This window comes from Vulpes vulpes, chromosome 2 (assembly GCF_048418805.1).
Source record: "Vulpes vulpes isolate BD-2025 chromosome 2, VulVul3, whole genome shotgun sequence".
NCBI lineage: Eukaryota > Metazoa > Chordata > Mammalia > Carnivora > Canidae > Vulpes > Vulpes vulpes.
In genome coordinates this window covers 1748761-1775951 of record NC_132781.1, presented here as the reverse complement: position 1 = coordinate 1775951, position 27191 = coordinate 1748761, and the positions used below count along the sequence as shown (strand labels likewise).

The 27191-nt window shown below is 52.7% G+C and overlaps 1 protein-coding gene across 3 annotated transcripts in view; it reads left to right on the top strand.

Moving 5' to 3' along the window:
* RPTOR (regulatory associated protein of MTOR complex 1) overlaps positions 1 to 27191 on the top strand; it is a 329546-nt gene that overhangs the window by 196420 nt on the left and 105935 nt on the right. For all 3 annotated transcript variants that reach the window (XM_025999917.2, XM_025999918.2, XM_072746474.1), the window contains 2 exons: positions 23482 to 23582; positions 24154 to 24298. In XM_025999917.2, coding sequence (XP_025855702.1) covers positions 23482 to 23582; positions 24154 to 24298 — 246 coding nt within the window. The remainder of the gene's footprint in view (positions 1 to 23481; positions 23583 to 24153; positions 24299 to 27191) is intronic.

The following is a 27191-nucleotide window of genomic DNA, read 5'->3' as shown; positions in this document are numbered from 1 at the left end:
GACTGTGTCAGGACAGCCACTCCCGTCCTGTCCCTCTCTCAGTTGTAAAATGTGCACAGCAGCTTGACTCCCTAAGCACGACCCACAGAAGAAAAAAATTGTGAAATTGGACTTCATCAAAATTTAAAATGTTTACTCTCTGAAAAGCACTGCTCAGACAGTGAGGAGACAAGCCATGGGCTTGGGGAAAATATTTGCAAACCACACAGCTGACAGAGGACTCGCATCCAGAGTATATAAAGATACCTCAAAACAAAAATTAAAAAAAAAAAAAGATTCAAAAATGGACAAAAGACCTGACTCTTCAGACACTTTACCAAAGAGAATTTAAGGATGGCCAATAAGCCCGTGGAAAGATGCTCAGAGTCATTAACCACCGAGGAAACGCAAATGAAAGCCGGCACAAGAAAGCTGGCCACAGCCCGGCGTGGGTTAATGAAACAGAAGGCTGACGACACCGGGCGGGCGAGGGGGGTGCCCACTACTCCCCGGGCATTGCTGCCACAGCGAGCGGGGTGGCCGCGCCACAAAAGGGCACGCCCCCAGACCGTGGTCCTGCTCCCAGGCGCTCGTCCTGCAGGAGTGAGACGCTCCACGCATGACATCATGTGTGCACGCTGTTGGTGTAGGTTTGGTCATCACCACCTAACCGTGGGGAAACCAGAATGTCCTTGGGGTGAATGAAGGTGCAAAATGTGCATGGCCTAGTGGGGCCCAGCCAGCAAGAAACGGGGACGTTTGCTACATGACCACGTGAATGAGTGGCCCCAGAAGCACCACATGGAGGGACAGACGGCGGCTCTAGGGGAGACATCCGGTGTGATTGCATCACGTGACATCCTGGAGCAGACGCAGCTATCGGGTCAGAGAACAGGGCTCTGGTTGTAGGGTTAGGAGTACGAGGGAATGTGGGGTGAAAGGATGTTCAGTATCCTGGTGGGGGGTGACCTTGCACATCTGACGTGCTGACGTCACGGAACCGCACACCCAGAGAAGCCAGTTGACTATACGACAGCGCAGAAAACAAAATTAATACGTAACAGGGGGAAGCAAGAAACCGTGCAAGGGAAGGTAGGTCGGAAGACTCGGGGAAGGCCCAGCGGGAGCGGCCCGGCTGGAGAGGCCAGGGTGGGAGGAAACTGGGGTGCCTGTTTGGGGAGCAGGCTACACCCGCATTATGAAGACTGGTTAATGAGGATCGAAAATAGAAGTAAACACCCTAGTACGTTAAGACATTAGTATTTTTCATCGGGCGTCCTTTCCCTAACTCGTGACATCGGAGTTTGCAACAGCCACTGTCCTTCCCACAGACACAGGTTTACGTCCGGCCGGCGCTGAGGGCGTGGGTGCACACGGTAGCTTCCGCAGGCCTGCGTGCCCCGTCTTCTCACCTCCCTCCTGCGCCCAGGGGTGCTGCGCGGTTGGTCGGACGCGGGGAGCTTGGGCGTGGACGGCAGCACCTTCACGGTGCTTCCTGGGTGCAGACGGTGGGGGAAGAGATGGAGCTGGGCGGTCGGCCGCAGCCCGAGTCCTGGCCCCGCGCTCCCTCGCCCGTGTCTGCCCGGCCTGACACGGCACCCCTGGGTGGGTGCTGGCCCGCCCCCTCCAGCACCCGGCCCCTTACCGCCTTCCCTGGGGCAGCAGGATGAGTGTTTTTTAGTGTTGAGACCTTTCCCCAGTAGCGCTTGCGGATTTGAGTGCGGCTGCCCGGCAAGGCAGGGGCATGGCACATGCCCGTCGAGTCGCGCAGTCCAGGCCGCTGTGGCTTCTGTGTTCGGAGAACATTCCTGGAGAGAGTATCTCGTTGGATTCTTCTCCCCCTGGGCAACTCTTGGTCTTGGTGGCTGTCAGGCTCCCACTTCCTGGGTACACGGCCACCTCCCCTCACTGCACTGGGCCTGGGGCCCCGCCAGCACTGCTGACATGACATCGCGCCTGTGGTCATCCTGTCCCATGGCTCAGAACTGCACAGGTGACGTGAGGGGCACGGCACGGTGAGTGGTTTATGCCACTGCCAGCCGGCACCCGAGGCCTGCGAGGCCCTCTTCTGCGTCGGCCCCGTGCTCCAGCAGCCGCTCCTGTGGGACACTGCCAGTTCCGTTAGCCATTTGGACGCCCTTCCTCTGCATGCGCCCCACCCGTTGTGCACACTCGGCCTGAAACTCGCCTGCAAGGTGCTGAGGGTCTCATCAAGACCCCAGTGGTGCTTTGGTGGCCAGAGTGCATTTGCCTGCCCCCCGCCCCCGAGCCTTTAGGGCGGGCAGTGATGTCATCCCTGGTCCTGCAGCTAAAACCACAGCCCACACTGCAGACTGGGCTTTTGTGTTGTGTTGTATTTTAATTGAAGTATAAGGTGAAATCCTTCCATCAGGACACGAAACCGCACAGGAGACGTTGGCCAGGCTGTAGAGGGCCAGACGATGAGCATTGCTGAATGTGGCACAGCCTGGGGCCCCCTCTCCCACGCAGACGCAGGCCACGTGTGCGAGAGGCACTGCAGGCATCTGGCCGGTCTGCTCGTGTGGAAGCCCCGGTCCAGCCAGGCTCCCGTGTGCATCCCCACCAGCCTCTGCATGTCACGTTCCAGGGCGGTGCCGTCACCTGTGTGCCGTTGTCACTAGTGTGCCATAGGTGAGCAGCATCACCTCCCCGACATAGAAGCCCAGAGGTCACTCTGAAAGCAAGACCTGTGCCCAGGTCCTTTATTCCAGTGCTCCAAGCAGGCAGATACCACACTCCTGGGGCGACAGCTGATTTGTGAAAGCCTTTGAATTATGGGGTTTTTTGGTCATATTTTTTAAAACTTGCCTAAAACGGAGTCGTGAGTAGTTAGTTCAGTGCTCCTGCTCGTGTGGATCAGTTGGCTGGTCGAGAGTCACTGTTCAGACTCTGGGTGGGTGTGGAGGGTCGACGCCCGTCCCCTTGCTCAGGTTCAGCAGGATGGCTTTCCTGTTTCAGGAGCCACGTCCCACCCCCCAGACTGTTTGGGGGCTGGGGGCTTCCAAGCAGCACCTCGCAACACACGTCCACCCCCCTCAGCATTCCCCTTCGCCTCTGCCTCAGGCGGGACCGTGAGTGTTTTGGTTTTTTGAATTCGTAAGTAGCTTATCTTTGGAGAAGCCACAGAATATTTCAAAATATATAAATTTTTAATAGCTTGGGGCGTTTTCATAAAACAGTTATACAATATTGAGGAAGCTGATGGGGCGGTTGCCGGGTGATACCTGGGAGAGCCAGGTGGCCTTCTGGGTGGTGCTCCTATGTCCCCACTTCCTGTGACCGCTGTCCTTTCCAAGAGCTATGGACTCTGGGCCCTGGGGTCACGTCTGCTAAAGCTGACCTGCCCTGTCCCTGTGTCTCCCCTGTGGGACGCATGTGGCCACCACCTGCCACACTGAGGCCCTTAGGTGGGCGTCCCGTGCAGCTTTCTGGGTGACCTGGTCATGGGTCCAGGTTAATGGGCAGGATAACTTATTTTTAATTACAGTTATAAGACCAAACAGGAATTGGCTCTTTTGCTCAGTTCCTTGGCCCTGTTTCATTTATTCCTTAGCATTTCCTTCTGAACAGAATCGTAATCCCCGTAGGATGCTGGGGGAGGAGGGAGGAAGCCCCCCTGGCAAGGAAGCACGGAAGGCAGCATGTGTGTGCTACCTGCAAGGTGGGAGCTGCGCGGACATGGCGCACGTCAGGGGTTCCTGGCCCTACACCAACTTAGGTGAGCTGGAACTTGACGTTAACAGTTTTGGTAGCTTTTTAAAGATTCGGAGCCCTTCATTTTGCGTAGTTTTATTCTCTGCTTTCTCCTCACCACGCGGTGGTTCTTGTACGCTGAGAACCTCTCTGTCACCTCTACGTTGACAGTGACTCTGGTCACCGTAGCCATCTGACAAGAGAGACAAGTCATAATGCAGAGTGAAATGGAGAATACAGGCCTGGGTTATTGGGTTTTCTTCCCTTAATTTAACGACCTGCAGAAAATAAGAATGATGCACACCTGTGCCCCCTGCTTGCTCTGCATATGAAGGATCGTCCTGGCACAGATCTGGCGAGTGGCCCTGCATGGCATGAAGGGACCGAGCTGGCAGGCCCCGTCCCGTGCCTACACACCCTCGCCTGCTGCTCCCTGGAAGCTGTCCTTCCTCCCTGTGCAGCTCTGAGTGAGCTGAGGCCCCTTCCTGGCCTGCAGCTGGACAGCCAGGAGCCAGGGACAGCCTCAGGACCGGGAGCGGCAGGTGTGGGGGCGGGAGGGGGCCCACGCTCCACCTGGGAGACTGGCCTTGCCCGCCACCATCAGGAAGGCGGGCGGCGGGCGATGGGGTGGGGGTCGTTCCTTCCCTGGCTGCCGCCAGTCAGAGCCCAGCCTGATTCGCGTCATGGGCCTCTTTGCCTTCACTGGAGAGATTGATGGAAAGGTTTCGTTCTTCAAATTGCTGCGTGGTAATTCCATAATAAATGTGGTTTGTTTCCAGCAGCTGCCACCGTGCGACTGCTCAGCATAAGCTTCCCCAGGATAGCGAGTGTTAACCCCTTCCCAGCTTCTGCCACCTTTTGTCAGATGTGCAAAACATGTGTCGTTTGCAGTCTCAACACAAGACCAGAGAGAAGATATGGGCGGTGTGTGGGTCTTATAATTACTTAGCAATCTTTAAAGCTGGGGAAGGAATTTGTTTTCTAATTAAGCTGCTGCGTTGGGAAGTAAATTAGAGCGAGCCTTCCTCGAGCACCCCCAATTTCTAATTATCTGAGCGAACCCAGCAGCCTGATGAATAAGCATGTTGCTGCTGCGGCACATATTTATATTCGGAGTCCTCGGAGAGAGTGGCAATAAGATCCGTGCTTGGAAATTAAGGGACATTTTTCAGCCCTGAAACAAAGTAATGAAACGCTTAAACAGCGCTAGAAATATTAGGGCGCTCAGAAAGCACTAGGGAATCGGGGAGACGGGGAGCCTCTTGCACGAGGCTGTTCGTTAGCATTCTGATCACTGGAGGCGCACAGTGTACCAAAAATTATTCATAATTAACATCTATTGTGTCAACAGCATATTTTAAGGAGCTAACAGCCCTGTGTCTGGGATAAAGTGAGTCGCTGGGCCCTGCTCCTTCCAACGCTTGTGGCGGCATGGCCACCGCTGAGCCCGGGGTGCCGGGCTGAAGCGGAAGCTGGGAGAAGCTGGGATGGGGGCGGGGGGTTGTTGGCTTTGCTTTGAACAGTTTGAGTGTTTGGTTAACTTAGCTGAGGTCTCCATGTGTCAGAGCCCCGGTCTCAGCCGTGCCCTGGGGAGAGCGGAGGAGGGCATGAGCTGTTGCTTGCAAACTTGGGGCGACCCGTGATCCTTCTGGTTAAGAATCAGGAAAAAGAACAGTAGGTAACGTTTATGGAGCACCTGCTGGGTGCCAGGTGCTGTGTTAAGGGTTCTCCACGCATTAACTCCTGTGGTCCTCGCTAGAAAACTCTAGAGGAAGCCCTGCCATTATCCACACTCTAACGATGGGGCAACTGAGGCGCAGGGTGGGCCGGTCTTTTGGCCAGTGGCTCAGGACCGGGGTGAGTGGGAGCAGGGCTTTGGCAGGCAGCTGACCCACGCCGTCGCCCTCGCCCACAGCGTGTGCTACCGGGACGCAGACCAGCGTCCTCCGGGGACCGCGGGGGCACAGGGTCGGCAGGGGCCTGCGGCCACCCACGCCTGCCACACGGGCTCGGTAGCTGTGATGAGGATTTCCGCTGCCGTCAGGCCGGAATCGTACGAATGTGTCAGGCTTGGAGGGAAAGCTACCCAGGTGCCAGGCGTCTTTCAAAAGGTACGTTTCTCTCCAACATAAGCGTATCGTATGGGCTGGTGGAAGGTGAGGAATCGGTGACTCGTGAACGCCTGCCGCTCTGGGCGAGGGTGAGTAATGACTCCCGGGAAGCTAATTTAGAGCCGGAGTGGGATCGGGAGCCCCGGAGACCGCACGTCGGCGCGGCGCGGAGAGTGAGTAAGTGGCGGAAGCGCAGGGCTGCTGCGAAGCTAGAGAGCCGCGGAGCCGGGTGCCCGCCGGGCGTCGTGAGTCAGCGCGCCCCGAGGGCTGCCTGGGGCCCCCTGTGCCGGACACGCCGCACCACGGCCTCCCTCTCAGTCGTGCCTGGCCTGACGGAGGCCGGGCCCTGAGATGAGATTGTGCGGAGCCGCCGCGCGGGGGAGCGGCAGCGGGAGCAGCTCTCCGGGCCTCCCTGGCGCCCGCACACCACACAGGGCTTCCGTTTCCTTCGCTGTGGCGCCAGCAGCCTGGCCTTTGTCATCCAGACAAACAAAGCAGCGTGGTGCCTTGGAGGTCTGCGGTGCCGATTTCCTGTCTTCACTGCCTGGTGCCCTGGTGCCCTCCTGTGTCCTAAAGAAAGTGTGTGTCTGCCGGTCTCTGATGGTGCCCTTGGAGCGGAGATCCGGGCCGCAGCCGGCCCAGCAGGCCGCTCTCCTTAGCTGAGGGTAGGCGTGGTGCCGGGGGGAAGCCAGGCGATGCGCAGCGCAGGCGGACGGGCGGTGGGCTCGGGCCCAGCCGGTGCCACGGGCCGTTCCTGCACTCTCCCCTCCTTTGTTCACCTGCTCCTCCCTTTAGCCTTTCTCCCAGAGGCAGCCCCCAAGACCCCACTCTGCGATGGCGCCCCCTCTCCTGCCTCGTGGCCACTGGCACTACACCATCAGACAGAGGACAGGCACAGTTTTGCCTGACACAGGACCAGGCACCATGTGGCCACTTGTGTCTGCACGGCCAGCCCACTTGGGGTCAGTGGGACCCCGCAAGCCTTGTAATACCCAGCCCCTCAGGTGGGCCTGATGGGTATCAGCCACTCTGGTCCACACAGCAGTCCAGGGAGTCAAACTCTGGACACCAGGAAGGAAGGACGTGCCCAGAGTCACTCCCAAATGGCAGAGCCCACATCAGCTCCGAGCCCACTGGCCCCGCGCGGCCTGGTGGCTGCATCACACTGCCCTCTCTGACCCGCGTATGCCAGCCTCGAGAGGTGCACCTGATGCTCTAGGCTCAGGAAGGGGGTTCGGTGTCTAGAACAAGGACAGCTGCCCTGGGAGCACTTCATGGGCTCACAGCCACTTCTCAGAGCCTGACTCAGATCACTGCACCGAACGGGAAACTGAGGCACGAGGTATCTTTGTCGGTACCTGCTTCAGAGATGGAGCCGGATTGTTCCAATTTCAGTTCCTGGGCCACAGCAAGGCCACAGGGAAATACCTGCTGCTCCATGCCGTCCATCAGTAGGTGTTTGAGTGCCAGCTGCACAGACACCTCAGGTGCTGTGGGATCCTGACGGGAAGGATATGGATAGTAGGAGTGCACTGGCGGGCGTCCCCGGAGCTTTCCGTCCAGCGGCGGGGCTCAGGGCCGTATCCGTGGAATCGTTCACGAGGATGGCCTGTGCTCACTAGCCCGCAGGCCCCTCCGTCAGAGCTGAGGGCCCGGATAGCAAGGCCAGCGCATAGTGGGTGGTCAGTGGACGCCTGTGGGTGGACAGTCGTTCAGAACGGAGAGGGCCTGTTCTGTCTGGGTCGTCATCTTCCCGTTGAGCTGCTGAGTTCCTTGTGTACTTGGCATGTCGGTGCTTCTCAGATGTGTGACCAGCTTCTAAGCTGCACACGTGAAAATGCGCGACACGTAACCTAGATTACTCTTAAAATTGTCACGTCTTTTCTATTAATCTTAAGAGTTCAGGTTACTGGGGCAATTCCAGCATTTGGGGTTTAATTTACCTTAAAATTTTGGGGGGTTTTGTAATAAATAAGGAGGAACAGCTGTATTTCCTGGGCCCCTACTATGTATGTTCCAGGTTCTGTGCTAACCTGTTTGGTGTTAATTCATCCCACTTTCCTATCTCCCCGTGGAGTTAGGTGGGATACGTGAGGTGACTAAGGCTCAGGGAGGTTAAGTAACATGCCTGAAGTCACACAGCTATGAGTGGCAGAGCCTGGGGACTCACACCCAGGTCTGTCCAGTCCCATCCCCTTATCTCTGTGCTGCTGTGTGTAATGTTGAAGAATCACTTGATACTCTGCAGATCCAGGCGCAGATGTCTCAGAGGCAGGAAAGGTTAATTTTGGTTGGGGACGTACAAAGAAAGGTCTTATGAGGGAGATGGGTATGACTTTTATGCATCAGGGTGTCTGGTCTCCAAGGGCAGATTAGACACGGACAAAACAAAATGAGGGGACATCTGTAGTGTAGAAGGAACGACTGGTCTCAGCCAGGCCACCAGGTACCTGGGAGGAGGAGGAGCTGGAGCTGACATCTGTTCAGTGCACCTCTGCCAGGAAAACCAGCCTAGAAGATCAAGAACAAACACGGTCTGACTGTATTGGGAAACTGTTGTTTTTGTAATATTTTGATAAATTCACAGGAAGAGACAGAATGTAAGCACGGCTACCGGTAGTCCTGCTCAGCACAGGCTTGGAGCGACCTTGTCGTTTTCATCCCCACCGAGACTGGAACGATGCTCATCAGCTCCGGAGCCACCAGGGGAGGCTGGTGGCCATCTCTGTTAGACAGAAGCATTACATTCGAGTTTACTGCCGAGGAGGCAGGGTCTGGCCCTCCACTCCATGCTCGCCCACCTGCCTCTCTCTCTACGTTCTGTAGACCAGGTTTTTACAAAGCTCACTGGCGAGGGCGCCTCAGCATATTCCAGAAGAGACATCTGGAGAGACAGCCAAAAAGTAGCTGAATGCATCAAGGGGGAAGTGCTTCCACAGATTTATCTGGATGGGGGTGGCAGGGCAGAATGTTCATCTGGATCAGGGGCTTAATGCTCCCTAGATTCGTCTGAATCAGGGGAATATTCCCTACGATTTCATCTGGATCAGAGGCGAATGTTTCCTGGGATTCATCTGGATTCTGTCCCTTCCCCTCATTTTGTTTAGGTATTTTTAAAGATTTTATTTATTTATTTATTTATTTATTTATTTATTTATTTATTTGTTTATTTATTTATTTATTTAAGAGAGCGAGCATGAGCAGGGGGAGGGGGGCCAGAGGGAGAAGCAGACTCCTGCCAAGCAGGGAGCCCCACATGGGATTCAATCCTAGGACCTGGGATCGTGACCTGAGGCCAAGGCAGATGCTTAACCAGTGGAGCCACCAGCCACCTGCCCTTCCCCTCATCTTAGAAGCTGACTTTCCCAAGCATGACAGGCTTTTTAGCAGCTTCCCAGAGATTTCTGCTTGGAGACTGGTCCCACGTGGCCCTGTAACGGTAGCTCTCAGGAAAGGGTCTGTCTGAAGATGAGTCTTGACACTAGGAAGTCCAAAGAAAATCAGCTTTTTTCAGAAATGCTTCAAAAATAAACTCAGGCTCAGATTTATTTCTTAAGAGTTTTGGAACCTGTGCTGTTTAATAAAAAACAATCTGTTTTCATTGTGTCACGAACATGTTGAATAAGCAAATGGGATCCTGTTCCTTTCCTCTCTTGGATCCCATGTCTGCCTTTGATTTTTGTCTGCAGCCTCCAGAGGGACTCGTCCCAGTCCTTCGAGTTGTTGGCTGGCTCTAGGGATGAGCAGTAGTTTATCATTCTGTAATAAATTCGGTAAAAGGTGGATTATCTCCAGTGCGTATTAACTCCTGCTCACCACTGAGCTGTGGAAATCATCACTCCTTTTCCTCCAGAATTTTAAAATTCATTTTTCTTTGATGCCATTTGCTTCCCAAGTCAAGATTAGCAGGTTCCTAATCTGTGGGAGCTATTAAATGCAGAACGAAAGGGGCCGAGGGTAGCAGCGCTGCACACATAAAGTATTTGATTTAAAGACTTAGTACAGAGTTTTAAAAATCATTAGAAAACAAGCTGCCTGTGTGGGTTTGAAAATAAAAATCAGCCAGCTATTTGGAGGTAGAATTGTGTGATTTTCTAAACTCTAAAGCCCTGGGGAGCTATGTTCACCATCCAGTCATCTCGATAACCTCGAGCCGATAGCCTCCTGGAGAAATTAACAAGAGCGTCGTTCAAGTCTCTGTTTTTAAACTGCGGGTCATGGTTTATTAGTGGCTGTGAAATCAGTTTGGCAAGCCACAGCCTCCATTTAAAAAAAAGAAAAAAGAAAATATTGTTTTCCTAGTAACATGAGTATCCTTTACTTCTGTTCTCTGAATACGTATACTTACATGTGGTCATGCATGTGTATATTAGGTCACTGTGCAAAATGCGTTTCTTACCGGGAGAGGTTTTACAAGTCTGAAAGCCTCCATTGTTTACTGGGGCCCTTGGCACACTGGTCCCTAATTGTCCAACTGTAGGTTGTCCTCGTGCTCCTGGGATCATCCCTTTCCGTGTGCAGACCCAAGTCCCTGTTCTGCCTTTGGCTGATGCCGTGCTGGGCTTGCCTATGACCAGTCCCCTTGCTAGAGAAGTTGCTGATCCATTCATCTCACCTTCCTCCTCTCGTTCAGAAACTAAGTTTGACAATTTACTGCCCTTTAACTTTACATTAAAAGCCCATTCCCCCTGTTGACCTCACACTTTGCCCTTCAGGACCTTAGAAGGACAAATTAGCCACTCTTCATCTCTGATAATGCCTTTGCCATTAAGTCCACTTTGTGGGCCCTCTCACGAAGATGGCACCGAAGGCGAAGAAGGAAGCCCCCGCCCCTCCCAAAGCCGAAGCCAAAGCAAAGGCTTTGAAAGCTAAGAAAGCCGTGCTGAAAGGCGTGCACAGCCACAAAAAAAAGAAGATCCCCTGCGTCTCCAAAGGCAGCCCAAATAGCCTCGAAAGAGCGCCCCCAGGAGAAACAAGCTTGATCACTCTGCCATCATCAGGTTCCCCTTAACTACTGAGTCAGCCAGGAAGAAAATACAAGACAACAACACACTTGTGTTTATTGTGGATGTCAAGGCCAGTAAGCACCAGATCAAACAGGCTGTGAAGAAGCTCTGTGACACTGATGTGGCCAAGGTCAACATCTTGATCAGGCCTGATGGAGAGAAGAAAGCATATGTTTGACTGGCTCCTGACTATGATGCTTTGGATGTTGCCAACAAAATTGGGATCATCTAAACTGAGTCCAGCCGGCTATAAATCTAAATATAAATTTTTTCACCATAAAAAAAAAAAAGTCCACTTTGTGGGATAGTTGTGTAGCTGTCTTTTGATTAGGGTTTGCAAGGATGTGTGTCTTTTATCCTTGTATATATGTAAGCATGTATTCTGATACCTGTTTCTGAGTCTTGTGTGTATCGAAAGTGTATCTCTTTTTAGCAGGATGTAGCTGACTTTTGGTTTTAGGTTTAGACTCAAAATTGCTGACTTTAATTGAAGTATCTAGTCTTTTTATAGTTAGTGTAATAATTGACATACTTGAAATCTTTTTTGCTTTTTTCTCTTCCCCCATTTCTTTTTTTTCTTTTTTTTTCCCCCATCTTCCTTTCTTTTCTCTCCCTCTGCTCCCCTCTTTCAGGTTGATTTAGCAGTTTTACTCCTTTCTCCCCCTCTATCGGCTTGTTAACTACATGTTCTTTTCCTGCACATTAACCGCTCCTCCCAAGCAGTGGCCTACTTGTGTTTTCTATTAGGGTCCAGACGGTCCACATGTCAGGCTTTGCAAGTCACGTGAAGTCTCTGTTGTGTATTCTTAGTGTCAGCTTTAAAATTGTAAAGACCATTATTAGCTCATGGGCCCCACAAAAAAACAAACAAAAACAGGCTGCTGGCTGGATTTGGCCCTGAGACCATAGTCTTGGCAACCCCCAGCTTATTAAAGTTAAATCTAAATTAGCACTTTTACCAGTTCCCAGGCAATGCAAGGAGGACCTGAGAGCACACTAATGCCATTTACTCATTTCCTGACTTGTGTGGACTTATTGTCACATGTTTTAATTCTCCGTGTATTCTCTCCATAAATGTTACTAATATGCTGCAGTTAATACTCACTGGTGTTCACACCTGCTGCCGCCCTCCACTCCTTCCTGCATCCCAGAGCTTTCATCTAAGATCAGTTCTCTTTACCTAAAGAACTCCCTCGGGATCCCTGGGTGGCGCAGTGGTTTGGCGCTTGCCTTTGGCCCAGGGCGCGATCCTGGAGACCCGGGATCGAATCCCATATCAGGCTCCCGGTGCACGGAGCCTGCTTCTCCCTCTGCCTATGTCTCTGCCTCTCTCTCTCTCTCTCTCTCTCTCTGTTACTATCATAAATAAATTTAAAAAAAAATTAAAAAAAAAAAAGAACTCCCTTTAGTGCAGATTTGCCAGCAAAAAAAAAAAAAATATATGTTTTTATTGTTTGAAAATGCTGTAATTTCCCCTTCTTTGAATTTTTCATTTTAAAATCATCATTGTTGAAATATAGCTTACATTGCATAAGATGAACTCACCTTAAGTGTACAGTTTGATGGACTTTGGCAGATTCACACGTTCATGGAACCACCTTCACTTAAAACCTACTCCAGAATTCCTCTTATACCTCATCCCAGTTCACCCTCCACCCAAGCTTCCAAGCCCAGGCAACCACGATCTGCTTTTTCTAATCATCCCTTAGATTTGACTTTTCTAGAGCTCCACATAAATAGAGAATTATAATGTATTCTTTTGTGTCTAGCTCTTCCCTCTCTGTACAGTGCCTTTGAGATTTAACCCCTGCTGGGTATTTCGGTAGTTCACACTCTTCAATAGTAAGCAGTAGTCCATTTAGTCCATTGTATGTGTCACAACCCTTTTATCCATCCACCTATTGAGGGACAGCAGGGTTTTTCCATTTTGGTCGTTATAATGAGCAGACCTGCTAGAGATACTCATGTACTAGTCCTTATGTGTAAATATGTATTTGTTTCCCCAGGATAAATATATAAGACTGGAATGGCTGGGTCATCTGGTAGGTGTATGTTAAACTTTACCAGAAACTTCTCAGCTGTTTTCCAGTGATCCGCCAGGTCGCATTCCTACCAGTAATGCGTGAGTGTGCCAGTTGCTCGACATCCACGACACTGGGTATTCCTAATCTTAATTTAGCTGTTCTGCAGGATGTGTAGTGCTGAATCCTGCAGTTTCAGTTTGCATTTGTCTAAAGACTAATGCTGCTGAGCAGCTTTTCATGTGTTGTTGGCCATTAATTTATATTCTTTAATAAAATGTATATTCATGTTTTTTACCAATTTTTACATTGTGTTTATCTTCAAGAGCCTTTATTATGTTGGATAAGTTGTTGTCAGGTCTCTGTCTTTGGTCAGTCTGGCTTGTCTTTTCGTTTTCACAACAGTGTTCTAGGAGCAAAAGCATTTCATTTTGATAAAATCTGATTTAATAGTTTTTTTAGTCTTTCATGATTTATGTACTTTCTGTATTGCACCTGAGAAGCTTTGCCTACCCCAGTGTTGTATTTTCCCCTATTTTTTCTAAGACTTTTATGATTTTAACTTTTATGATCCGTTTCAAGTTAATTTTTGCATGCAATATGCAGTGAGAGTCAAGGGTCATTTTTTTTCCCCCATATGGGTGCCCACTTGTTCCAGCACCGTTGTAGAAAGACTATCTTCTCCACTCAAAAAATGCCTTTGACAAAAAGCATTTGACTAATTGTGGAGCTCTTTTGCCCTGTGCTGTTACATTGCTCTTTATGCCAGTACCACACTATCTTGATTATTTGTAGCTTTATTGTAAATCTTTTGCTTTTCTTGGATTATGGCAGTTTTATTTTGCTATGCTTACCTGGACATTCTTTGTATTTGTCCTGCTTTATGACTATAGCATTTCTTGAACCTAAGTGCTACGGACTGAATTGTGATCCCCTAAAGTTCATATACTGAACCCCTAACTCCCAATTTTATAGTATTTGGAGATGGGCCTGTGGGAGATGAAGGTCTTCGGTTAGAGGAAGTCATGATGGGATTAGTGCCCTGTAACAAGAGGAGGAGACAACAGAGCTCTCTCTTCCTGCCATCTGAGGACACAGCAGGAAAGCAGCAGGCTGTAAGCCAGGAAGAGGCTCCTCACCAGGGCTGCCCATGCTGGCTCCCCGATCGTGGACTTAACAGTCTCCAGAGCTGTGTGAGAATGAATTCGGGTTGGTTAAGCCGGCCGGTCTGCTATTTTGTTATGGTGGCCCATGCAGACCCAGACGCCGTGCCTCAATATCTTTCATCAGCTGCAGAAAATTCTCTTTGAAGATTGCTTCTGTCCCATTCCCTCTGTTCTCTTCTTTTGGGATTCCAGCAGGTTATTTTGTATCTTTTCATAATGTCCACTGTATTTCTTATATTCCACCCTTTCATCTCTTTGTGCCTAATTCTGAGTATTTTTTCTGACCTTTCACTTCTCGTTACATTGTGGCCTCATAGGCTCTTGAACCCATCTATCGAGTAACTAATATGATGTGTTTTCAAGTTCCTGAAGTTCTAGAATTTCCAGGCTTTCTGTTATAGTTTCTGGTTCTCTGCTAAAGCCTTCTTTTGTCCTTTAATTTCTCACACATACCAGGTAAAATTATTGTGATGCTATGTCTGAGGTTACCACTGTGTAAACCTTCTGCACAACTCCTTCCCTCAGCAGTTGTTTTTCTGGGTTTCAAACATCAGTTTAGTTTCCTAGTAAGTGCCTGGTTACCTGTGATTGAACAAACTGAAAGTGAAATGTCTGCTGGGCTTGGATGCTTTGGGGCTATGAGGTCTGGGTTACTTCCAATTCATCCTTGGGGTCCCAGCTCAATGCCTTGGGGTTCTGAGCGCCCTATGCCTTTGCAGCCCTCAACCCCAGCATCTGCCCTCCAGCCCTGTGGGCACCATGCTCAGCTCATCATCCTGGCCCTCTGTCTTGCATTGGAATCACCGGATGCTTCCCAAAGAGAGAGCTAGCTCCAAATGCTGGTTGACGCCTTGGCCCTGTGATTCCCCACAGGCTTGCCAGCCTCACACACACGCACACACGCACACACGCACACACAGCCCCGCTACTTGTTCGCAGCAGGAGGATGTGAGTCACCTAACCTGCCGTTGCCAGGGAGGGAACTCATGACGTCACCCAAACCCTAAGCGATGAATGGAGCCACACGCCCCAGGGTTTGCAGATGTCATTTGGGGCCCGGCTGACTCAGCTGTTCAGGCAGCGCCACCGTGGCCGTGCGGCTGACTCTCAGAGCCCGTGTGGAGAATTGCAGCTCTGCGTTCGAGGCTTTCTGTGTTTACACAGGCATGGTTCGGTGTCCAGCCAGGCCTTCTTACCACGTCCCAGCTCCTTTCTTTCCTTCTGTCCACGTGGATGGTCCTGCAGCCCCGATGGAAGAAGGACTTTTCCGGTTGTAAAACTGCAAACCTTCAGATTGGTCCCATAGTTCATGCTCGAAACCGCAGGTTTCATGCACACGAGTGGGTCAGTTGAAGTCTGCCAATGGCTGGCATGAATGGCACTTTGTAACAGGAAATCAGATGATATTAGAGTGTTGAACTGTGCCCAGTCCTAAGGAAGGAGAGATGGAAGAGCACTGTGGATACGTGACTCCATTTGGTTCAGGAAAATGTCAGCGTGTGGAAACTACTCTCACAAAAGGCCAGGCCAGCTTTCCCGGCCTTCCCTCGCAGGGTGTCCTTTCCCTGCTCAGTTGTGATTTTCTAACGGTTGTGGCTGTGGCTGTGCCCTGTGCATGTCTTGTGCGTATATGTAACCTTGTTTCCCATAAAGGAAAGGCTTGTGCACAGGACAGACACCCCCGGCCCAGAGCCGCTGCTCTTGTCGGTGCGGCTCTCGTCCCACCAAATATCCAGCGGCTGTGGACTGACTTGGTGTTCGGGAGAGAAAGTGCTAGGTTCATGTCCCCACCTTCTTAGTCATGGCACATTTCTGCAGAAATGATCACTTACAGGAAATGAGCCAGCCCAAGGCTCTCTACGCTGTCGTTTCCATGAAGTCGTTTAAAGTAGACGAAGTAGAGGTGAATCCTGCTTTATTTTGGTTGAGTGTGAGATGATGTAAATTTAGACGATAACACGGTTTTAAAATCTCTTCCCTTTTCAGGAAGACTTGCTGTAGCCTTCCTCTTACTAAAGAAAAAGTTTTATTTTTCTTCATTATGCAAGTAGCATGTTTTTAGCACAGATTCATTATTAAATACAGATAAGCAAAGAAAACCTAAGTCATTTATAATCCCCACCATGCGAAGGTAATTGTTAATACTCTGGTACATATTTGCCCTCCCAGACCTTTTATCTAAGCGTTTTTGTGGGCATTTTAAACAAAAATGTAACATCCCTCTACATGATTTTGTGCATAAATGGTCACCAGGATGTTACCGGTAGTTCTTAAATGGTAGAATTTGGGATGATTTGTGTTATCTTCATATCACTTGAGTATTTTTAGTGAGTTTGTATCCTTTTCTTGGAAACTGTATTTTTCACTGAACGTTTTATTTACACAGAGCTTGTGATCACTCAGGAGGGATTCACTCCTTCACTCAGCAAATATGTACAGAGCACCTGTTACCCGTTAGCAGTTGGTGCTGAGCCCCGGGTGAGCGAGGTGAGCCTGCGCTCCGACGGCTCGGCTCCCCTGTCCGCCAGGGGCATCTCAGCAGCAGCCCTCAGGCACGGGGGCCCCTGGGAATTGTTCCGCATGTAGGTGGACTTGAGGACTGCTCGGTGCTCCCTACGCCAGGAGAGCAGGAGGCTGGTCTGCACAGGTTTGAGGGCACGTGGACTATTTGAAAACAGCTGGAATGTGGTGTCTTTAGTGAAAGAGAGAGCTCAGGAGAAACAAAGTAGCCTGAGAAGGGCAAATACAAGTAAGATGCAAAATCTCCCACATGCCCCTGTGCTGGTTGGTTGTGGGGTGCAGACACAACCCCTGTGGGGGACGCAAGTGTATGGGGGGAGTAACAGGGCGCAGGGCAGGGAAGGAAGCCAGCCGTGCTGCAGACCAGGCACGGTCTCCACTGGCCCAGCACTGACTGTCGCCCCGGAGGTGCTGAGGACTGGGGAAGAGCTGGGCCTGTGCCTCCGCCATGCTCAGCCCTTGGCTGGGAGACCCCGTCCTGAGAGCTGCGATGGGCTTGGGTGCCAGGTGCCACCCTCTTCCTTGCCCAGCAGCCAGGCCTTCGTGAGGGGTCTGGGTGGGGCGGCTCCATGTCAGGACCGGCTGGTGTGGGAACGGTCATGTGGTAACAGTGATTGACTTCTAATTATCTAGTTAGAGCAATAACAAGCATGCATGGAGCAATTGTAAAGAGGTAAAAGGAACGAAGGTGAGCCACTGGTGGAATGCCAAAGAGGTTAAATGAAGATGTAGGCCATGGTTCATCTCCAGCTAAACAGTAGCTCAACCAAAGCTGCCGTGGGCAAGAACATCTTTGTGGACAGTGACGTTGGAGCTTTGTTTGTAAAGATTCAGAGCTGGAAACGGTGCAGGGAGGGCCAGGGAGGCCCCTCCAGGTCAGGACAGTGGGAGGAGGCAGAGAACCTGCGAGGTGGTGGACCTGCCCAGAGGGACGGAGGGAGAAGTGACTGGGAGCTAGCTTCAAAGTTTAATGTGGCAAGCTGGGTGAGTATCGCTGGTTTTGAAGCCAGCTGGGAACATTCTACTTGACTCCACTGGCGCTGGTTTTGCCCTTGCTGCCCTGTGGCCTCCCAGAGGCCGTCTCGGGGGGCACGGGCAGCCAGGAAGCTGGGGAGCTGCCCACCCCACTCGTCAGCCCACATGAGATCTGTTGAAGCAGAGGTAGCAACACGGTCACTGAAAACACTGCAGTAGCAGGGGCTCATGCGGGGCTCCATCAGTGAAGCATCTGCTTTGGTTCAAGTCATGATCACAGGGTCCTGGGTCGAATCCCGGGTTGGGCTCCCTGCTTCTCGGGGAGTCTGCTTCTCCCTCTGCCTCTCCCCTGTGCCCTTTCCCTCTGTCTCTCTCAAATAAAATCTAGAAAGAAAGAGAAAGAAAGGAAGAAAGGAAGGAAGAGAGAAAATGCTGCACTAGTAAATAGAGAAGCCAGCAGAATTTTGACCAAAGTTAGGCTAAGGGCCATCATCCTGCATCGTGTGAACTGGAACAGAAGATCCTGAATCCAGGAAGCAGCTCAGCAGCAGAAGGCAGACGGAGAGGTTCTTGGGGGAAGCCAGAGACGTAAGCTGCCCGAGGTTGGGGGTTGGAGAGCAGATGAGCTGTGTCTCTGAGATTTTGAGCTTTGGTGCAAGAGAATCCACGTGGCCCCTGAAGTGGGGACATGATCCAGGGGACGATGGTGGTAGTAACGGCAGTGAGCAATGAAGACGGGTGAGCAGAGCTTAGGGAAGGAGGCAGATGGACAGACATCGAGACCAGAACAGACAGCCCATAACGATTGGTGGGATCCGTGGGGGATGGGTTTTTATGTTGTTTTGTTTTCCTGTGGACAACAGAAGGACCCTGCAGGTGTTTGGCAGAGGCAGCCAGAAGTGGTGGCCGGAAGGCTGGGACCGACGGGAGGACCACAGTGCGGCTGTGTGCTCACCTCCTCAGCAGGACGGCGCACACGTGTGCTCTTTCCTAGTCCTCACGGCGGTCAGGGCAGCAGGAGAACGTAGCCCATGCCCTCTCTACCTGGTCCAGGGTCTGGGTTGGCCAGAAGATGACGGCCAGGTCAGGGCTGACCGTGTCAGAAGCCAAGTGACAAGTGTCTGGTGCAGGGACCGTGGGACTGACTGCAAAGATGGCAGAGGGTAGGAAGGCAGGTGTCAGCGAGGGAGAACGTGGCCCAAGAGGGAGGGCAGCACTCTGATGCCCAAGAGCTTGCTGGCGCTTCCAGGCCTCATCAGGATTAGGGTGTGGGTGCTGACGTGCAGAAACCACGTACCAGGCTGCGGGCTGGAGGTTGCTGGTGGTGACCTGGGTACGGAGGTCGGGGAGCTTAATTTCTGGCCAGAATCTGAAGGCTGTAGGTGAGCCGAGATGTTCGGGACGTGAGTGGCTGGTGCCAGTGATGCAGGGCTGGAGGGAGTGGCATGCGTTCTTCAGGGACGTCGCTGCTGGCTGTGTGTCCTTCGGCCGTGCTGTCCATCTTGTTGGAGTCCTGTTTGCATGTAAGGTCAGGCTCAGTGACTCGGAGCGGGGAACAGATGCCAGAAGGTCCCCGGACACAGCACCGCCTGGGCGAGAGTCTGGCTCTTCTCATCGCCCACTTCAGCGATCTGCTCCCAAACGCCAGCTTGGCATGCTTTTCTCACAAAAGTTGGTCCTTGATTAACACCCTGGATTTGAGTTTTAATAGAACCACTTTTGTTATTAATGAAACTCTTGGGGGTCTGAGGAACCCTGTGATGGTTCCACCCTCCGTGCTGCCCTTTCCTTCCGTGGCTCGGGGTCAGCCATCCACGGTCCAACGGCCTCCAGAGCACGCTGGGTTTTGACGTTCTTTCCTAGGCTCTGGTACCGAAAGGAAAACAGAAACAAAAAGTTTCTAAGGTGATTGGATCCCAAGCGACAGGACAAGGCAGGAGGTCGACAAGGTTCCACCCTGCCATCCCGAGTACGCACCCCAGTCTGCGCGGAGAGGGTGCGTCTGGGACTCATGGGTGGGTGGGTCGGCTTGAATGACGTGACGTCTGTCTGAGATCCGTCAGGCACACGGCTTTGTCTCTGCTTCCACGATGAGCTTAGTGAGCGATGGATGGAACCTCCGGGCGACCGTAGTGGGAGCCTACTTTGTGCTTTTCTGCTGGCGATGGTCACAAGCTGCAGGTTTTTCTAAACACCTAAGTGCACGTTGACCGTAGCCTGACAGGGCTTGGCCTCGTTTGTCCCCGTGGCTTGGCTGCCCGCCCAGCAAGACAGGAGTCTGGTCGGCAGCTCCGTGCTGCTGGGAATGCGGGTTTCCTTTACCCGAGAGATCGGACCCCGAGGAACCCGCTCATGCTGGGCCATCTCGTCTTGGTTCCGGACGCGCTGCTCACGCAGTGATGTGCTTGGTCCAGGTTTGGAAATAGACCTTGGCCGGACCCTTCCAAGAGTGCCATCCTGTCACCCACCAGCTGCCCCCTCCCCTGGCGTGAGCACCAGGGGCTCAGGGTGGGGAGGCAAGGGAACCGGGGCTTGGCTTGCCGCCCATCGCTCCAGTGGGCGCACACCATGCAGCAGATGTTGACCGTGTGCACACGTGAGACAGGAAGCGCCTCCCCACGGTCGTATCTTGAGGCTTTGTCTTCTGACCTCGCTGCCTGCGCGTCCTGCGTGGTGGTGACCACGGTGTTTGTCTTGCTCCCTCACTAGATGTCAGGAAGCTTGCATTTTCCCACATTGTTGAAATATTCATAAGTAACTGTCTGATAGCTCGTAGTGATGTCACGTGGTGGTTCTGTAATTTACTCATTTCCTTCGTTCTGGTAACATTCCTAGTTTCTGACTTTTCACCCCCGGAAATAAAACACTGCATCTGCAGGAGTCCAGTTTGGGGTTGATTTCTGGAAGCAGACTTGCTGAGGTAAGGGATCCTGGTGTCCTCTGGCCTTCGTCGGTCTGTCCTTTCCAAACAGGCGGTGCTGGCTGCACGCTCAGAGCACCGTCCAGGGGCTGGCGCGTCCCTGACTCGTGCCCTTCAGTGGTCAGGCTGGATTTTTTGTCTTCACGTGGTGCTGACTTGCCCTCCAAAGTGGGGTGAAGGCAAGCAGCACTCCCCTGAGACCACCTTGCTGGAAGGCCTGTGCGTACAACACAGCCCAGCCTCTGATGAACACACCTCTGGGGTTTTAGTCCAGTGAAGATGCTACACCCGGGGCGACATGTGAATCCAGAATCTGAAATCTAGTCCTGAATAGGTTTGTTTTTGATCTTGAACAGATTTAACACTTATGTAGTCAAGAACTTGGCGGCAGAGAGAAGGCAGGAGTGTCATTGTTTGGGGTGGGGGCTGGCCACACCGGGTCGCCTCAGGATGGGGGCCCACCACTCTACCGGAGAGGGCAAGTGTGTGATTTCAGCTGGGGGTTGAGTGTGGTGTCTGTCCACCTCGAGGCTGAGATCCAGCTCGTGGGCAGCCAGGCGGCCAACCAGGACTCCGAGGTAGACACCAAGGCCCAGGGCCCCCCAGTTGGCGGAGCTCCGTGCGTGTTGTCCCATGTGGATATGCCGGAGGGGACATGGAAGCCCCACCTTTGATACCTTTCCTGGAGTCCGCCCCATGCAGTCTCTGCACTGGCTTGAACGTCTCTCTGTATTTTTCACTAATAAACTGTAACCATGAGCATAACAGCGTTCACTGAGTTCTAAGAGTCCTTCTAGTAAATTCTCAAAACCACAAGTGGTTTTGGGAACCCATGGAACCTGCAGTTGGCGTCCAAGTTGGGGACGTGCCCTGTCACCTTGCAATTTGGCTAACCCTGAATATATTGAGAGAGAGAACCCGTCATGAGACATTCAGGATCACCGTTTTCTCAAGTGCTTGTTCCTTGCGTGCTCCAGCCGTTGTGTGTCTGCTGGTCCTAGACAGCGGGGCTTCAGCCTTGAACACGCCCTCCAGGTGCGCCAGTTCCTCACCCGAGCCACCCTGTGGAGAGTCCTCACGCAGGGGAAGGAGCCGTGTTCCTGCTGGTGAGCTTGTGAACGATCTTACTCAGAAAGGTTTCGGTACCTGTGCTCCTCCTCCCCAGATGCAGGACCCGAGCCACTGGCTGCTCTGTCTGGGCTCCGTGTCCACCCTTGGCCCTCTCAAAGCCCCCTCCTTCCCATCATCCCCAGTACCATGTTCCCTCTGTGGCAGCGACCCAGGAGTCTGCACTGGCACTTGCAGGCTGACGATGAGGACGCCGGTCGAACGCCTTCGCGGACTGCGTGCTCTTGGGAGGTGCTCGCCCTGCTCCCCTAGCTCTGCGGGGAGGCTCTGGTGCTGCTTGTTGAGGGCTGGCGGTGTTTGCTGTGCTGTGCTGCTCCTAGATCCTGGCCGCCTGGTATGTGCTCTCCTTTTGGAAGAGAGTGGGGTGGAGAAAGGATGAGAAAGTGAGACAGTCCTGTCGGCCTTGTGCTAAGTGTCTACCTGGAGACCTTCACTCCTTTTAAGTTGTGGAAATCCTCAGCCATGCCCAGCACACAGAGCCAGTTAAAATTGCTTTTGGGGCCCCTGAGTGGCTCAGCCAGTGGAGCGTCCAGCTCTGGGTTTCAGCTCAGGTCATGATCTCAGGATCTGAGATTGAGCCCTGCATCTACTTGAGAGTCTTTCTCTCCTCTATCTCCCCTTTTTCTGCTCCCCCTCCCTGCCCTGTGTCTGTAAAATAAATAAACATCTAAAAAAAAATTCCTCCCTCTGTCCCCATTCACACTCTCTCTCTCCGGAAAAAAAAAAATAATAATAATAATAATCCTTCTTTCTAAGTGAACTAAGCCATGATCAGTAGCTTGACTGTGTTTGCAAAGCCTTTCAGTTTAAAGAAACTGGAGTCTCCCTGTTGATGTACATTTTTTTTTTTTTTTTTGGACTTCTTTGCCAAGGGTTCAGACCATTTGAGCAGTAATGCTATTTTCAAATATCTTACCTTTCTTTTTTCTTGTCTTATCACTTGTGGAAGTAAGAAGGATGTGTTCTTCCTCTAGTGGGAGGTACAGTCAGAGTAGGAAGTTAGCCCTGCTCAGCGGTGCCCCTCACTGCAGTCAGCCGCTTTGAACAGAATCCGTGCAGAGATGGTGCCTTCAAATGAGTTACTATGATGGAAATTATTAATCTGTGAAATCTTGGAAATAGCAGGAATCACACTTTAGTCTCTGAGCCAAATTACTGTGAACATTTTCCTTTGGGGAGGAAAAAAAAGAGTTTCCTGTCAGATCTAATTAAAGTTGCTACACGGCAGAGCCAGGCTGTACTGCAGGCACAAGCGCACCTCTGGGCTCGGCCCGACTCGGTCTCCCCTGGGTGTCGACTCGGCCCGCTCTCTCACCCTCGCCTGTGGCACGACCACCTGGACCCCCCTCCCACCCCTCCTTCTCTGTGGTCTTGGTCTCCGTGTTATTACACCTGTGCTTGCTGACTAGCTTCTGGGCAGACCGTGAGCCCGAGAGCAGGGCCTTGACGGTACCGCCGACCTCTGCATCCCAGCGCTAGAGCAGCACTTGGCCCTGCAGTGGTAGGCACCCAGATGTCTGATGAGTGAACGGAAGGTAGGCTGACCTCAGAGGCCGAGCTTTCCTTCCCCAGAGGTCAGGTTGAAAGTGCACCCCTGCAGCCTGGAGCCACAGGGCTGGGACGTGGAGTGGAAGAGTGTGGCCCAGGCTCCTCGGTAGCAGTTGCCACAGTTGCCCTTCGGGCCTGGCCATGGCCCATCTCTCGTATGTGGAAGCCACAAGAGTGGTGTGTGGATCCAGGGGTCTGGTCTATGCATCGGGGCACCCGAGGGAAGGGAGGTGAGGACGGAGGCTGCATTCTCAGCTGCGAGGCTGGAAGTACACCGGCCTGGCAGGGTGTTCCCCCTGCCTCTGCCCTGAGCTTCTTGTCTCCTCTCTCCCCCCTCTGCCGTAGCCAGGGCTCTCTGGACAGTCACTAACGAAAGCACACGGTGTCTCCTAGGATTCCTGGCCGGCTGAACGACCGCAGGACCCCTCTGGGAGAACTGAACTGGATCTTCACAGCAATCACAGACACCATCGCGTGGAATGTGCTCCCTCGGGGTGAGGCTGCCCGGACGGTCCCCTTGGGGCGGGGAGGGCTACTGCCTCGCAGTCGGGAGATGCCGCCCCTTAGAGGGAGGGAAACAAAACGGAAGCAAGGAGGTTGTCAGTGAGCAATGCTGAGGGGGCATGAGGAGGAGGAGGCAGGATTTCCAGGTGTCCCCACGTGTCAGACGCCACGAACAGCAGTGGACACTGAGCTCCACGTGAGCATTCGCTCTGACGTTCGTGTGATACTGTCTATGTGGACTCAGGGCTCCCTTTTCTTCATAAACGTTGGCACAATCCAGATTTCTTAAAATCTGAAGTGCTATTATAAGACTTGTTTATATTTTTTCGTTAGTGACTGGCTGGGGTTTGGTGTGTGCTTGTACTTATGCGTGTGAGGGTGTGTGAGTGTGTGTGTGTGTGTGTGTGTGTGTGTGTGTGTGTGGCATCGCCAATGGGAAACGTGCCTACTCGTCCTGACCTGCTTGTAAAAAATTCTGATGGAGGTAAATCTGTGTATTTGGCTTTACACGCTGAACGTGGGTCACTGAAAATACCTTTTTTCTGTTTTATCTGTCCTCAGATCTCTTCCAAAAGCTCTTCAGACAGGACCTGTTGGTGGCTAGTCTGTTTCGAAATTTTCTCCTGGCGGAAAGGATCATGAGGTCTTACAACTGCACCCCCGTCAGCAGCCCACGCCTGCCCCCCACTTACATGCACGCGATGTGGTAAGTGTCCGGCCGGGCAGTGCTGGCCAATGCGACGTGTCTAAATGGCTCGGTTTCTGTCCATTTCTGCAGTAGGACAAGTTTAGTGGAACTATGGGAAACAAAATATAAGGACTTGCCAGCACCTTGGAGACCCGAGTGGTGTTAACAAGTAGGCAGAGTCCCTACCTAAAGCTCTGTAGATGGGAAATGTGAGTCTCCTTCAGGGGTGCAGGTGCCCTGGAGGGTCTTTGAAGATGGAGCAGGCCCAGCCACTCTGGAGGTAACTTCAGTCCCGTAACCCGGGGTGGGAGAGGCTTGCACGCGAGCTTCTGACTCCGCAGGAGCCGGTTCTGCGGAGAGAAACTGGCAGCAGGGTTATGAAGTATGTCCCAGATTGCTCCACCAGCTTAAATGCTGGACTCGTGACCAGTTAATTTATAGGCTTCTATCACAGGAGCACACATGTACACACGCTCACACGTATGTACCCCGTGTGTGCAACACACTGCACACACCCATGTGCCTCCACTCACACAGTCGCATGTGTGCACACACTGCACACGAGTGAGGCTGTCTGACCATTGCTTATAGTTCGCCGACTGTTGCTACTTACGCTACTAGTAATAGTAGTAACTAGTGGTAACAAGGATCCTAATGTGAGTTGTCTGGTTTAGATACCAGATCTGAAGGCGTTGGGTTTCTTCCTGTTTCCTGGCTTCTGTAACACGGGCAGAGTTTGGGGTGACAGCAAAGGGGAAGTGAGTCTGAGTCGTGTCTGTCTGGGAGAACCCCTAACTCAGGTACTTGAAAACAGCAGTTCCCTCGTGGTGTGTTCTCATGGTCAGGCATATTTCAGCGGTGATTTTTTTTTTTTTTTTTTTTAAATACTTGCACGACTGTTTTCCCCCGACACTGAAGACTCTGAGTACCAAGGACGGGTTTGTAGACTCACTGCCCTCATCCACTCAAGGGAAATCAGGAAGGAATGTTGTCATCTGTGAGGCAAAGTGGGGCGTGCTGTGCTGGCCACAGCAGCGGACCGTACAGAGGGAGTTAGGGCACACACCCTCCTCCGTACCCGAGTGACGCAGAGCACCGCCGCGGGGGCACGTGAGGACGGAACACCGTGCAGCAAGTAGGTCGCATGTGCCCAGAATGGGGGAGAGCAGCTCTGCTCCCACCACTCCACGGGGCCGGCATTGGCGGGTGTTCGGCGCCCTCTGGGTACTTAGAGTGAATCATTAGTGTGAAGACCGGCATTTCCAGAAGTGTGGATGCTCCAAACAACCTTCTCCCTTAAGAAACGTGATGTCTTAAATCCTGTCTGTTTCCTCTGAACCAGGTTTTTATAAAACAGCTTTTCTTTAAAAAGGGAAGAAAAGGGCTAAAAACTCCACGGGGTCAGTGCCGCGTGTGGTCTGGAAGGATTACCGGGTATGCCACACGACGTGGGCAGCACAGCAGCGCCCGGTGTGCGCACCTTCCAGGTCGCAGGGCCCCACTGGCTGACGCGAGAATGAATGACTCCGGCACTACTGTCGGAGAGAATCAGTCTGTGTCCTTCTGTCCCCTCCCACCCGAGCCCCAGCCCCGCTCCCCCGACAGCGCACGCTTCTCTGGCAGTAGAAACGCCTCCTGCGAGATAGGCTCAGTGAACACCGAGTCGTGCTGGAGAAGACGGCAGAGAGCAGACGGGACGGGCGGGGCTGGAGCGAGGGCAGCCGGCCAGCCTCCTCTCATCTTCCTGCTGCCTTTCCCCAGATTGGCCCCTTGGAATGTTCTAACCTCTAGAGTTTGTGTGGGACCTGCTTATGGTCCCAAATCTAGACGTGACAGCAGCGCTTCGTGATCCCACCATCGCTACTAAGGACGCCTTTCCTTGCTGGCCCCAAGGCTGGGAGGATGGCCCTCTCTCCTGCGAAGTTAGCTCCTGTGAATCTCATAAAGCAAATCTGCACGTGTATGTATGTGCTGTGCACAGAAACGTGGACGACACAGCGATCCACCGAGGCCCCAGTGAGCGTGGGGAGAGCCTCACGGTGTGGCGAGGCAGTGGAATGGCTAGCAGCCATCTGTGTTCACCCGCGCCGTCCTTTCCTGGTCTGGCTGCCCTGAGCATTTCGGGACCCCTCTGCGGCTAGAACGTACCCTGAGGACTGGGGTCCCTTGGGCCCCATCAGCCTCGGTGGTCCACCACCGTGCGCAGCGCCACCTGGTGTGCCGCCCTCCCTGCTCCCTGTCAGGTGGACTCCAGTTGTTGCAGGTTGGCCTTGTGCTGGAGCCGTGGCTTGGCACCAGGTGCTGTTGGGGGTGCTCAGCCCAGAGCCGGGCACAAGAGACAGCAGGGTGGGTGGGGAGGGAAGTCAACCAGCAGTACACCTTGGTGGCCCCATTCAGCCGACCCCTGACCCTGTGCGGTTTTGAGGTTGGGGTGACCCCTCAGAATAGTCCTCGTCGTCCTGAGAGGGCCAGGCCGCTGTCACTCCAAGGGACCTTTCAAAGTCAGAAGCACAAAGTGGAAGCGGCTCTCCTCGAGGCGTCCAGCTTCCTGGCCCCTGTGCAGCCTGCTTCCTTGAAGCACATTCTCTTTCCTAATCCAGAACAGTGAAGTCTTTCCAGTTGGCTCTGAGCTCCGTCACCAGGACCGTGGGACAGTCCAGCTCCTGCCTGCCACTGGGAGTGAATTTTGTTCATACGAGCATGTCCCCAAGAAGTCAGGGTGTGACGGTGCCATTGCAGTGCTCCCAGGCCGAGGACAGAGATGCCACCCGGCCGCCTCGTGATTGCCTCATCGAAGGAGGCCATCCAGCAGGAACTGTGGGAGGGGGTGGAGATAGACCTCCGCCCCCGGTCCTCCCTCCTTACTCTCCAGCCTGTTCCACTGTGCGTGTGCATCATGGTCTTTCCATAA